Source organism: Schistocerca cancellata, chromosome 3, assembly GCF_023864275.1.
Source record: "Schistocerca cancellata isolate TAMUIC-IGC-003103 chromosome 3, iqSchCanc2.1, whole genome shotgun sequence".
Taxonomy (NCBI): Eukaryota; Metazoa; Arthropoda; class Insecta; order Orthoptera; family Acrididae; genus Schistocerca; species Schistocerca cancellata.
The window spans coordinates 511,055,399-511,070,035 of record NC_064628.1 but is presented as its reverse complement, the minus strand read 5'-3'; the positions used below and the strand labels follow the sequence as shown (position 1 = coordinate 511,070,035).

The following is a 14,637-nucleotide window of genomic DNA, read 5'->3' as shown; positions in this document are numbered from 1 at the left end:
TGTCATCATTTCGAAACACCATCTATATGTAAGTACATTGGCATTTTGCCACATCAAGTGGTGTAACTTACGCCTCCATAGTCAACAGCGTGTAACTTCCCTTTTAGGTTGAACTGTGAGCTACAACATTGAAGATGGAAGCATAAAACTGGATGCATAGTCACATGAAGATGGTCTTAAGCCCGATACCGGTCGCGATTTAAATAATCAATCCCCAGTTGTGACTGGTAGCAAATTTTATTCAACATAAATCTGAGATAATCGAAAATCATGTGTGTTTCATTACAATTGTTCGTCTATACATTTTAGGCATCCTGTGCTTCTTTTCTGGTGTGGCTACCTGTATTTGTCGGTGAGGAATATGGATGAGCAAAGGAAGTAAGTTCTAGTCTTGCCGTAAGGATGGATAGAATTTTAATTCATTTGGACGTTTTGTAGAGAGGAAAGTAACTCTTAACGACTTTTCAGCGACTATGTCTTCAAAGACAAAACACAAGCAGTAACCACGGGAAATCTAAATGTTGATGACGCAGAGGATTTTGAACCACACTTCTCCAGAATGTGAGTGCAGCGCTTGGAAGGACACCGGTAACAGGATGATATGCTCTGCAGTCTCTCCAGTACCAGTGTCTATTGCAGTCCACACGGTGTGGAAAGATCTATGGAGAGCCAGCGAGTTAATTGTTATTATCTGTCAGTTTAATACGGGTACGAAGGACAATGAACATCAGATATGAAGGTCTTTGATAGTGCTCGAATTTAAGTAGGTAGACACACAATATTGGGAGAAATCAATGACTGACGCTGAGTGCAGCAGTAAGGCCATACTCTTTCAAAAATCGGAATGGAAAGCGCACCAGAGAAGTTGCCCCTGCATTAGTGTTCCACTAAATATGTACTTGGCTGTAGCGCAGCGACACAGCTTTGTGGAGATGTGGTACTGACCGCCATGAGTCCCAGGTTGCAGAGGCGCTCGCGGATGTAGTGGCGCGCCTGCGTGTCGTTGCCGGCGGTGAGCGCGTGCTGCACGTTGGGGTCGCTGTACACGTCGTCGTAGCCGTCCAGGTTGCGGCCCTGCCGGCCGGACTGCAGGATCGAGTCCACCACCTGCTGCAGCACGCCTGCGGGCAAGACGAGAGCGCTCTGCTAGCAACCGGGCTCACTCCTAGCCGGTGACCAGTTCACTTCTAACCACTACGTTTTCTAAATGAAGACAAGTATGCGCTTATTTTCAAAATTTCCACCTCATTGTCAAACATTTGCTTGTATATGGACATATGTCTACTGTTACCAGGCAAGGTGCACACACGTGCAGTAACAGTTGTCGATACGCCGTGGTTTGACAACGTTGGATGCAACACGCCGCGGCATTCTTTCTAATATTTTAGTTTTTGACTTCGTGTACGGTCTATAAACAGTAGACGGATGACCATGTACATGAAAATGCTTGATGATCACCGTGAGATTGGAACTGGCCAATAGCAAATAGAAGTAGGACATAAACTTACAGCGTCAGCAGAAACATGTCTTAATTTAATCAATTGCCAACGGCTGTGAAGTAACTTTAAAAAAAAAAAAAAAAAAAAAAAAAGACATTTTTTGTTATAGCTACGTAAGTGTACAGTTCTACCAGACAGATGCACTTTACTGCGAATCGAAGCTTTTATTGGTACTCCGTCAAAAAAGTGACACATAATGCGGGATATCGAAAAACATTTATTCTACACTTCCTGTATCTTAGGAAAAAACTTTCCGTAATGCTCATTTCTATGTATCTCTTCACGAAAGAAACAGTAGAACTTTCTGTTCATTGTCATATCAAGGGCAAGAAGATCTGCGAAGTGTACTTGGCGTAGTGATGTATCTGATCCAACTACGACTCGATAGTCTGCTTCCTGCAAAATAGATCTGCGGTTTTGTTTCATACCTCGTAACGCAGGTATGTTAGGAAAACTGACAGCCTCAGATAATTTCGTTAAGAGACCCTTGAATATTTCTAGCAAGTTGACCACGTTTTTTCGCCAAAAACGAAGAATGAGCATGTCATGGCTGCACGAACGAGGCGCCTGCTGGGGAGGTCCATACGCAGCAACGTTAGCTGAATTTTCGTTGAGGAGTCATCTGCCATCTATGTCCCATGCTGCAGCACAGTTGCGTCGGTTATTTTGGATAGTGCCATTTTGCCATGCACGGTATGTTTTACCATGTCGGCACGCGAACAGTTTAGAAACTTAGCCGTATCAGAAATGCTTCCTCCGTTGGCCTGAAAGCCAATGATCGTGCCGTTTTGGGCGTCAGATAAAATTGCTCCGATTTCGCATTACGACAGCAACTGCTGTATTTTCTGTCTCCCCCGACATTCCACATATTTTCTTCGCTAGTGCTGCCACCTGTTGTCTTTGAGTTGTTATGGCACATTGACGTCGAACATAGGCTGTGGTCACAATAATGTGATTGGATCGTGTAAATTCGGCATGAGTCGGTCCGGTATCTTCTTGTTACAAAGCACATCATTTATTGTCCGCTATTTAAGCGATGCATTGCTAATGGGGTTTCAGATTTCGGGCAGGGGCGAGCCGTTGTCAGCGTTTTTTGAGCGAAAGTACTTGAATGTACTCATGTTTGGCAGATCTATGATAAGAGGTGTTAAGTATTCTCTATACTCAAGACTACCATTCGCCGTAAGGCTCGAGAACTGTACAGAAAAGTGGACGTCCTCCGTGAGACAATCGCTGGACTCCAAACCATCGCCACTACAGTTCCACGGCGCTGGCACCGTTCCGCTCACCATCCTGGAGGACTCGGATTCGGGCTGTGACTGACGATAGGCGCAATACGACCACGTTTTTCTGACCGTTTCGTACAGACACTAGCAGTGGCCTGTTCACGTCCAGCCACTTTTCTCCATGACCATAGAGTTGTCGCATTGCTGCACCCCTCTTCTGTCCTTCCACCGTCGGAGGGTGGCACGGAACTTAAAGTTTCACCGCTACACCTTCAAAGTGCTATGCTCGGCTGTTATTCAGACGATGCTTTGAGTCTCCTCTTACTTGTCCACCGAGACAGTTGGACCGGATCTGACACTGACGCTGTGTGTTAGTAACCAGACAAAAAAAAAAAAAATGTTATCTGTACTAATGTGTAGTCTGAAGTGTTCATGACGGTTCTTCCATGCTTGGACTTGTCGGTGAAGGTTGGTACTGCCTTTAGCCACCAGAAAAACATGGAGGGCATCCAGCCAACACCACTCAGTCTCCCAGTAAGTTAAAACTTTACAATATTTTAAAATTCATAAGTGCGGACGGGGGCCCGATCTCCAGCTCTAGCGTTACTGGAGAGGTAGAGAGCGCCCGAGCGCCGCCTCACCTGGGTCAGCGGCCGAGGGCGGGACGCCAGCGCCGGGGGCGGAGGCGGCCGCCGTGGGGGCGGAGGGCGCCAGCTGCTGCGTCCTGGCGTCGCGGCCGCCGCCCCACGACCAGTCCTCAGAGTCCGCCGTCGCCGTCGCTGTGGCCGCCGCTGTCGTGGCCAGCAGCAGCGCCGCCAGCCGCCATGCTGTCGCGAGCTTCATCACGTGCCAAGCCCTGCTCGCAGAAATGCAAAGTAACTCTCAGTGGCGAAACACAAAAAGAATTCACATGGCTTTCGCTGCCTGTACAGCTCGCTATAAAAGAACTTCGTCAAATGACTATTTTCAACTGTTGGACTTTTATAATTGTTTGTTTTTATGGATAAACTGAAGATGCTTATTACTGAAACTTGTGGCTAAGGAAAATATAACAAACGCTGAGATTAATAGTTTCCTATCCGTTACTGAGTTCTGAAAATAACTGTGAAAATGAGCAAAACTTAGGACGAAAAGAAGAGAAACAAATTTCAAAGGAAGAAGACCATACAAATGGAAGCTTGCGCGAACTGTCTTAGTTCCTGGTAACCTTCTGGTTGTGTGGTGGTGGTTCTTGAAACTTTTTTATTCCTAACGTTTCATACAGAGTTACGTGGGATTATAGCCCTGCAGAATTGATATATAAGTTTTATCTTTGACTGACGATTGTTCGATAGTTAAGTTTCATCTTTGACAGGGATTTTATCTGCTGGTCAAGCCCTCCTTGTCGTGGTACCATGGTAAAATGCAGCTACTCAGAGAGGTCAAGTGTGAGATGTAACTATCGGGTGGCAGCGAAACTTGGTAGATATTCTAATTCTTGAACAAGGAACCGATTTATGCTTGAAAAAAATTAGTTACAATTTTGGCCACCAGGGGCAAATCTGGACCTGTGAATACAAGAAAGACGTATAGAAATGTTTCGATATGCAGTGCTGACCAGAACTGGAACTAATTTGTTTTCCAGTGTAAATCAATTCCGCATTAACGCATTAGCAAACCCACCAAGTTTAACTGCTATACGATAATTACTGAACCACAGTGAGTAAAAAAAAGTTTCATGGTTCACGACCCTGCAACCAGGAAGATCCACCAGCAACAAAGGAGGAAGGCCTTATAATCTGTTTTAGGCTTTAGGTAAAGACGTTTTGAGATTTGTGGGAAGTAAAGGGACAACAGCTTTTCAGAATGAGATTTTCACTCTGCAGCGGAGTGTGCGCTGATATGAAACTTCCTGGCAGATTAAAACTGTGTGCCCGACCGAGACTCGAACTCGGGACCTTTGCCTTTCGCGGGCAAGTGCTCTACCAGTAGAGCACTTGCCCGCGAAAGGCTCTTCCAGTAGAGCACTTGCCCGCGAAAGGCAAAGGTCCCGAGTTCGAGTCTCGGTCGGGCACACAGTTTTAATCTGCCAGGAAGTTTCACAACAGCTTTTATTTAAACACAAAAGGTATTTCTTTACTTTTGCAGGTGAATAATATGTTTTTTCTGATATTAGGAAGCAGATTGTTCAAAGATATAGTTTTTGCAACAGAAAGTAATTGTAAACTTTTGTGACATGAAGCGAGCTGAAAGTAAATTAGAGTGAAACGATTGAGTTCCTCGTCGATGTTGTTCGTATAGGAATGTTATATTTTAAGGACAGATATTTAGGACACAACGTGACTAAAAGAACGGATCGGTTGATAGGATGCAACCTGAGGCATTAAGGAATCATCAATTTACTGATGCACAGAAGTGTATGTGGTGGCGAGGGGGGGGGGGGGGAGGGAGGTGGAGGTACAAATTGTGGAGGGAGAATAACGGATGAATACGGAAAGCAGGTTCAAATACTTGTAGGTCGCAATAGTTATTGGGAGATGACGAGACTTGCAGAGCATATGTGCATTAAACGAGTCTTACGACTGAAAAAAGCAACAACAGTAGGTAGGATTTGGAATTTCTGCGCGCCACCGAAGTGGTACGCAAAAAATTGTATAATGAACTAACGAAAATAGCGTAAACATATTGTACTGCATTACAATTGGAAAATATCGCAGTTGAAATTTCCAGTTATACTGCTGCTTTTTCTATGAATAAAATCAAGTCTGACGTGAGTAGCTGTGGAAGTTTCCGAAAAAGAGTGCCATTTAAAATCCACCATCCGCACCGAATCGTGACAATGAGTTCTAAGGAGAAGTTACTGTACTGGAATATGTTGCTGGAAGGTGCATCAGGTACGAGAGGCTGTATCTGATATAGTCTTCCGTAATATAGGAGTGTTTGGAATCTTTCCCAAATCGGAAAGAAGGGGAAGTCTGAAGCTACAAACATACGTTCTACGGCGGCTATAGTTGTGAGATGAAGTCCATATGAAAATCTATTCCGTAAGGAGCAAAAGACGATGTTCTTCCCCTGAGATAGTGCCAGTCGTATTTGGAGCATCCTTTGTCAAGAAATACTTAAAAACCGTTCTAGTATGTTCGCTTTAAGACCCACAAGGATAAGAAGAGGGAAATTATGACGGAATCTAGTACGGGATCACCTTTTCGCTGCTTTATTTGCAAACAAAAGAGACGACGGGACCGGTAGTAATGGTATGAAGTGGGCTTCGCCACGTGTTGTAGAGTAACTTACTTTACGGATCTGTTACGATTCTTGTTACGCCTCTCTAAATTCGTTCGATGCCCGTTGTCATACCTAGTTCATAATTTTTGCGGGTATTTGTTCTGTCGTTTCAACTACGACAGAATAAAAATACCCTCAAGAACTGTAAAGCAACTACGGACAATATGGCCACACAAATGAAGAATTTAATGTCTGCTTGATAATGGTTCCGTACCGAGAATCAGTCGTACTAGCGTCTTGTGTTCAGTTTCCCCAGAACTCTTTTAGCAATACAAAATGATCCCTTCACTTTCCCTGCAGCAGGTTTTTACGAGTTTGTATAATTTCACAGGGCTTCTTAGCATTCTACCTAAATATTTTCACGCTGCGACGAACTCCAAGAAGCTGACCATTAATCTTCTTATCGAGTACTAGTGGGTTCTCTGTTAACGATGAGTAAGCGTGTTCTCATTAATTGAAAAGTTTTGTAAATATTACATCAGAAAGCGCTATTGGAATTATTTACAAGTATGTGGAAAAAAATGAGCTGTTGTGAAATAAATTACGCTGCCGGAAACATTTTTAGTTCGTTTCTGTTGTTATAGTTTCAATAGGGAAGACATTTGGGCTGGTGACGAGCGGCCAGCTCGAGCACGAGCTGCCAAATACGTGTGGTGCGTAAGTTCCTTGCTGTGACGAAACGGACGGAGGCGCGCGGGAAGCGCCGACGCCGCCGCCCACGTCTGCCGCGCGGCTTGCTTTCACTTTCGCTCCGCCCAGCCCGGCGCTGCCCTGGATGCCGGATGCCGCCGCGTGGGACGAGCAAAGACACACGGAGACAATGCCAGCCCGCCGGCCGCAAATGTCGCCAGCGTTCCTGCCAGGCGTGTCACGGACATGCCGAGCGCAGTGCGAGCAACTGTCACTCACTGGCTCTAACTTCCAACGCATCTCGAATGTCCGTGGCATGAACCGGAGGAACCGTGTACAACCTGGGGAGCATCTATGGAAGTTGTAAACTCGGACAAATGGATGGCGAGACGGACATCCGGGGAGCCGAAAATCGGAAGTCAGTAATAATAGTATCGAGAAGTCCGACAAATATCCAGTCATGCTATCTTTTACCTGTAAGAACGAAACAACATACTTAATGACTATAACAAAGAGACATAGCCAGGGTCCCACGTAACTTCAGGTAAGTGTTTTGTGCTAATACTGTATTAAGCAGAAATACGAAATGGGACGAACATTTGAAATTCATAGCACGTTAGGCAAATGAGATAATTGGATTTTCTGGAGGAGATCTGAAAAAATAAAAAGTTTCTGCAAAGGAAATCGCGTGCAAGACGCTAGTTCGACCAGTTCTAGAGTACTGTCCCAATATTTGTGTCCCATTCATGACAAAAATCATCGAAAACAGAGACGTGATGCCTAGAATCATAACAGGTCGGTATATTCCAAATGAAAGCGAAAACAGATTTACTCGAGGAACTTAAACGGGAATCTTCGGAAGAAATTACGGCACTTACGGAGGCATATACAATTGAATGGAATCGAGAAGAAATTAGACAATACTGGTATGATGCTCCCTCCATGGGTTATTGTACGTAAGTTGCAGAGCATAAACTTATTGTAGACGTAAGTAATTCTCCTTGGACTTAACACTGAAAGACAAAAATACCACTAAACAAAAATATTCCGCTTACGAACTTCTTCACTTCCTCGGTTCTGTGGTAGAGTATGTAGTTGCTAGTCACTTTCCTTAGAAAATTTTCTTTCTATAACTGATATTCTGGGAGAGTATGGACAGCTACAGGCTTTGCGGTTTCCATTTGCTAGGAAATGTGTAGAACTTTCATGAAAAAATAATACAGACTTAATATTAAATGAAAGTATATCTCAAAAAGAGAAGGCAGAATTTCTACTTAAGATTTCGTAATTATTGACGTGATTACAGACAGAGCATTAACTCAGTTCGACATGGTGGGCAATAATATCGCATGCGGCAATCTAGAAGGAACCATACCAGCATTCATGTGACGTGATTTCGGAAAACAATCGAAAAGCTGAATCTGGATGGTCGGACGGAAATTGGAAACAGGTGTTTCGGAATACATATCCGGCGTCTTAGCTACCGTACCACGTTGCTCTGTGTGTCTCAAGACCTCACACGTTCGTCGTAAGCTGAAAAAGGGTGATGAAAAGTTGCCAATACGCTATTTTTTTAACTTCCTCCCCCTTGGGTGGTCTGACATGCATTCGATCCATTGAACAGCTACGTTCTTTTCAATCAAATTCTAGTGAACTAGTTTTAGGACAAAGGCGTTCCCTATTGGGAATGTATTGGAAGAGACTCCTTGTACGGGCACTTGGCTTACAAGGAACGGAAATCTTCCGCAAACCTTTTTCGGAACTAAGGGACTGGTGATCGTTTTGTTTTTGGGCAAGTATGTCCGAGACAAAAACATGTATTCTTAGTGTATGCAGTCCATGATTTGCACGAATTGTGAAGCGATCTTAATGCTAACTAGCCACAGGCAAAGAGAGAGAGAGAGAGAAAGAGAGAGTATGTTCTCTCACTCAAAAGCACTGGCTCAAGCAGTGTTCTTGTTTCAGTCGGTAGATAGTTGGAAATTTGTCACCCAGCTCGACACCGTTGTGTCTTCTGGACAACGACATGTACTCTATAACAACTAATGCGCGGCATTAACTCGGTAAGGTAGCAGTGAGTGAAGTGCTATAAGTAAAAGTGGAATGATTTGCAGCAGGGATCTATACCGTGGGCATTTGCGAGCGACGAGAAAGTTTTCGTAAATTTTAATTGATGGTGGGTAGTATAGCGCGTCTAGTTATACAGGAGGAGTCAACAAGTTCAGCACCGTCACCCACGCGAGAGGCCGTTATGGCAAGAGAAATTTTGTGGTCTGTCACCGACTTGGATCGCTGACGTAGGCGTGGATTTAGCTTTCGGATCGTTCCTTCTTTTCTCGGAAATCAGCACTTGCAACAGCGGCGAGAAAGCGACCTCTCACCTCCCATTACCGCCCACTGTTCGTTTCAACTTTCTGCGCCAGACTCCTTACAGCAGCGACAGATTCTGGGATGAAGTCAATGTGGTTCGCTTTCTTTGCCTACTAGGCGTGAAACTTGGTTACACGCTTGGAGGGGCTGCAAAATGTTCCTGTGTGAGTTCTACGAAAGAAGCTTCTTGCCTACGGACAACCAAGATTTATTTGTATTGAATCTCGAATTGTTTTGAAATGGTGATAATATATGTACTGAACAAAAGCAGAAATTACACTCCAGGGGCAAAAACGTATTTCCCTTTCCCTCAGCTTCCAGTTGTGATCTTTATAGATCTGTTACGTCGGTATACATGCCGGCGCCAAAAAAGTAGCTGCAATTCACTTTTGGTAATACAACTAGAAATGCAGGGAAACCTACTGGACTTAAACTTCTTTCTACTTTGTAAACTCAAATTCAGAATGAAAACAGCTTATGGTATTAGCAGCTGCTTCTACACGTGTTGCCGGGCTGAATTAGAAGTTCAAGAACAGATGGGGGGGCAAGATAACTGTGACTTTTTTCTGTTGCTTGTCTTCGTGTTATATTCATGTTTATAGCAGTGCAGTGTGGATACTAAAAAACCCTAATTCATTTAATAATTCTGGATGCTTTTCCCATTGGTGGAGATTAATATTTTTCGTTAGTAATCTTACCAGGTTGAGGCCAATGGTCACAGAGCGCTTCACGGAAGGTAGACCTTCACGTGATTACGCATTATATAACGTCGCTTACCACGAGAGGCCATGTGACTTCTACATTTGGTTGCTAATTCAGCTTTCTGAATGAAGCAACACTGTGTAAACATAGCCATAACATCTGAGTTATTCATAAGAGCTGACAGCGTGGAACGTACAACAGATCAGAAACAGAAGTAGTTTACACGCGGTGTTATTGAAGGTCTCTTTCTGATGGTGGAGGTTCACAGTCACTTTGGTAGCTAAATTTATTGTACTTCTCCCAAATAAGAGCGTGTTGTTCTTCGTTCAGATGACATCTGACGTCTATAATCATGCAGTATGATCTTTGACGTCGCGTCACGTGCACAATAACACAAGGCAACCGCAGTTGACAACCAAGAAATCGCAAATCTCTGAAATTCTATTCGGATTGTTTAATAACATGAATTTGTTTTGAAATTAGTATCTTATTATGGTCTGTCCACCATATCGGTGTTACACTCCGAATGATGGAAATGAAGAAAGTGCACGAGGAAGGAAAAATATTAGGGTTTAACGTGTCTTCGACGATGAGATCTACACCTACTTACATACTCCGTAATGCACTGTACAGTGTATGGAGGAGTGTTCATCGTATTATCGGTTTTCGTTACTATTCCACTAGCGTAATGGGAGAGGAAAATGACTAAATGGCTCTATAGGTGCTCCAAGTTCTCTTACCTTATCCTCGTTAAAACTACCCAAGACATACGTTGGCGGCAGCATAACGATCGAACAGTCTTCGTCGAGCACTGCGCCTCTGAATTCGTTCGATGTCTGTTGTCATGCCCGTTTAATGACTCCAACTGTATGCATTACATTTCCCCAGAACTCTTTCAACAGACCAAAGTCTTCCGTGCGCCTGTCTTAATACTGATTTTATGTGATCGTGTCTTACATACTTAAACGATGTGTTGCGATCAAGGTGTTCAGCACTTATCTTGTAATTAGATAGTATTGAGGAGCTTCCTCTTTGTTGTTGGAATTATTTTTATCTACATTCAAAGAAGGCTGCCATTCATTCGGTAAAAAATTTGACAAATTTGGGATATGTGGAAAGTAGGTCGTGTCCTTTTCAAATGAATGAGCACGGCGATCGCAATACGCAATTTAGTGATAGCACGGGGAATATAAATGCGAAGGGTCAGATGGAGATTTGAATACCGCTTCTGCAGTGCCTTAACCAGCGCGCCACCTGGTTTGGTCTTTACACGGAGGCGGAGGAGCTGCCCACAACAGCTGGGGGCACGCTTTCCTCTGCTGACAGGCGACCCGGCGTGGTTCTCTCTCTGTTTCTCTCTCTTTCTATTAACCGTGAGCGCAGAAAGCAGCCGCACCCTTACTGCAGTCCTGCAGCCTCTAATAAGTGCTAACGTTTCTCGAGTTCAGGTACACGGGTTTATACAAGTCCAGTTCAATGTTCAGCAGGCTGAAAAACTATCTTGAAATAGTTCAAGTAACTTCTTAATTCTGGTACCGGGTCATCAGACCAAAACGCATTGTCCAAACAAATTTTCCTCTGAAGGCATTGGATTAACTGAAACGGTCACCTTAAAATAAATAAAAAGCGATTTGGACTGTTTCACGACTAGTTTTTAAGAATCAGTATATGTAATTTCATAGCCGCTATGTCTAAAATTGTTGAGGAGGAGAAGAGCTTGACCAGAATGGCCTGACGACAACGACGCCGTTCGAAACCGAGACTTTGTCGGTGAAACGTCCGTGACACTCGCTTGAAGTGGTTTTTAAGTGACCTGCAGGACAACTGAAATCATAATGACCAGGTCAGTATCTGGATGCCGCTTGTCTTGAGTACCAGCCTGGAACCTTTACAACGAGTGAGGTGGCGCATTTTTTACCACATTGGACTCGCATTCGGTAGGATGTCGGTTCGAATCCGCGTCTGATTATTCACATTTTTGTTTTTCGTGATTTCCCCAAAACGCAAATTCCGTGGTGGTTCCTTTGAAAGGGCACGGCTGATTTCTTCCCCTTCCTTAATGAATTTGAGTTTGTGTTCCGTCACTAATGAGCTCGCTGTCGAAGGAACGTTAAACCCTAATCTTCTAAGCTTCCTGTTTCGAATCTTTTTTGCACCCGTTTACAAACAACAGCGCTGTAAAGGCCTGTAGCGGAAACTATGCCGTGGTGATTGCGACATTAGTAAGTATTACGTTCTCACTCTTTGTCATTGTTTTACACATGAAAGGGGCGTTCCCTGATTGTCAAGAAGTAGCATACGTTTGTTCCGCGTACAGTTGATTCATTCAAAAGAACGCCTAAAGCACTGAGATCGTAAATTTCCTTCAGCATCCTTGTTTTGCTGCTACTTATGATTATTTCTCTGATGCAGTCTTACTGAACTCTCAACAAGGATGGGGACGTTAGAATAAGAACGAAGAACATATATTTCTGAATTACGCGGTAATGCGGAGAACAACGAATAGACCGCAAAGTAATAAAGAATTAGTTCAAGATAGTACTGTAACGACCGGAAGAGCAATTAATAACACAGATTTTCCTGAAAGCTTGGGACGAATATAACGCTAATGCACTCTAAGGGTTAGTAATTTGTTTATTTCACGTTTTAGCTTTCATCATCGGATTAAGTGAATATGAGTCACTGAACACATTAAACTCTCTAGTAACGTGTCAGACTGAGGATTCCATACGCACGAATGTGGTATCCATTCAGAGCCGTGAAGCTCTGATCCGCTTGTAGTGAGTCGTCATAAACAAATGAAGTGGCTCAGCCATTAAAATATTCGTGGCTTGAGTCACGGTGACTCAAAAGTCATTTCCCGTAGTTTACAAAATGAATTTATGCGAGTGTTGTTTCGTAGCTTCAACGTATTGTAGGCGACAGCTCTGCTCTTGTCTGAACTAAGAGAATGCTCCAGCTTTATTGACCTGGAAATCGAATAACAATAATGTTATCTTAAACAGTAATTTAGCGATAGGAAGCGATAAAATACCTAGCACCTAAGGATCCAGGGCCTTAACCACCACATCACCTCGCTCTCTAGCTATCAAAGGAGACAGTATTCAAAATCATTACGCGTTGGAAACAATTTTGTTAATAAAGTGGAAAGAAAAAATTACATAGTGACTTTCTGAATCAAGTCTATGAAATAGCGGTTGTGTTTCGACGTAGGTGAATAATCCGATTAAACAGAAAACAGGTCGTTCCAATTATAACGTTCATTATGTCATTATTTTCACAATTCTATTCTCTGCCGTCGTCGGCGTGTAGCCAGTGTTAACAGCGAGAAGCGCCCGCCTTCCCGTTACCTGCTTTTTTACGGAGACACCGGGGCAGGAAAGGGCGTTCCCCCTGGGCCAGCGATTGCAACGGGAGGTCAGCCGTAAGGCACGGAGAGAGAGGAGAAAGCCGATCCAAAGAAAGCAAGGACTTTCACTGGCCGCCTGAAAGCGTAGCGCGTCCTCGCCCACGGCGCCGTCAGCTGCCGTACACCCACGGCGGCTTCTGCTGGCGCCGCCTGCTTTTGGTAGTGACCGGCCAAAACCTGTGCGCCCGTAACCGCTGCGTCAGTTCCGTGCAGAGCTGGGTCGAGAGGAAAACTAAGATTAGGATTTAGCATCCTGTCGACGATAAGGTTGTCACAAACGGGACACAGGCTCAGAGTAGACAAGGGTGGGGGAGGAAACATTGTCCTCTTCATAGGGAACGTTCAGACATTCACCTTAATCGATTCATAGAAACCACAATACACCTGAACATGGATTAGCGAAAGGGGATTTGAGTGTCTTCTGCGTTATCAACCGTAGCTACATCTACAGCTACTTCTGGCATAGGGTACATCCTAATATACCAGTTATTAGGGATTTTTCACGTTCCATCACGTATAGAGCACTAGAAGAATGATTATTTAAAACCTTTATGTGAGTGCTGTAATTAATCTAATCTTGTCCTCGCGATCCCTATGGGAGCGATATGTAGTGGGTATTAGTATCTTCCTAGTATCGTAATTTAAAGCCGGTTCTTGAAACTTTGTTAGTAGACTTTCTTGGAATAGTTTCCATATATCTTCAAGAGCATGTCAGCTCAGTTCTTTCAACATCTCCGTGACACTCTCCTGCCGGTCAAACAAACCTATGACCAATCAGCTGCCCTTCTCTGTCTACGTTCAGTATCCCCTCCCAGTCCTATTTGCTATGAGTCCCACACACGTGAGCCTTATTCTAGAATAGGTCGAACGAGTGATTTTTAAGGAATCTCCTTTGTATTGATTATGTTCTTCACGGGTATGCTGCCGGATATAATCGTCTTCAATACACGATATTCGGGCGATCCATCTGGCCGCCATCTTCAGGTGCGTGATTGTGTCTCATCGATCGCACCTGAAGATGGCAGCCAGATGGATCGCCAGAATGTCGTGTATTGAAGACGATTATATCCGGCAGCATACCCGTGAAGAACATAATCACATAACAAGCCAAGAAAACCTACGCGATTACAATCTCCTTTGTAGATCGATCGCATTAATCCAGTATTCTATCAGTAAACCAAAGTCTGTCTCGTGCTTTACCTACGAATCAGCCTATGTAAGTGTTACACCAAGGTATTTGTACTAGTTTATAGATTCCACCTGTGACTCACTTGATATTACATTCCCAGGATACTATGTTGCTTCGTTTTGTGAAGAGGACTACTTTACATTTCTGAACGTTTAAAGTAAATTGATAATCTTTGCACCACTTTGAAATCCTATCAAGGTCTGATTGAACATTTGTGCAGCTTCCTTTAGACTATACTTCCTTGTAAATAACTGCATTGCATCATCTGCAAAAAAGTCTGAGATTATTCTATTAATGTTGTCCGCAAGATCGTTAATATACAACATGAACAGCAAGGGACCCAACACA

General features: G+C 43.7%; 1 protein-coding gene across 1 annotated transcript in view; it reads right to left on the bottom strand.

The window, feature by feature from the left end:
- Positions 1-2,620, bottom strand: part of LOC126176385 (uncharacterized) — a 29,736-nt gene extending 27,116 nt beyond the window's left edge. The window contains exons 1-2 of the mRNA XM_049923543.1: positions 2,617-2,620; positions 946-1,121 (exon numbers count right to left, since the gene is read on the bottom strand). Of these exons, the coding sequence (XP_049779500.1) occupies positions 946-1,121; positions 2,617-2,620 (180 nt within the window). The remainder of the gene's footprint in view (positions 1-945; positions 1,122-2,616) is intronic.
- Positions 2,621-14,637: the final 12,017 nt, after the last annotated feature.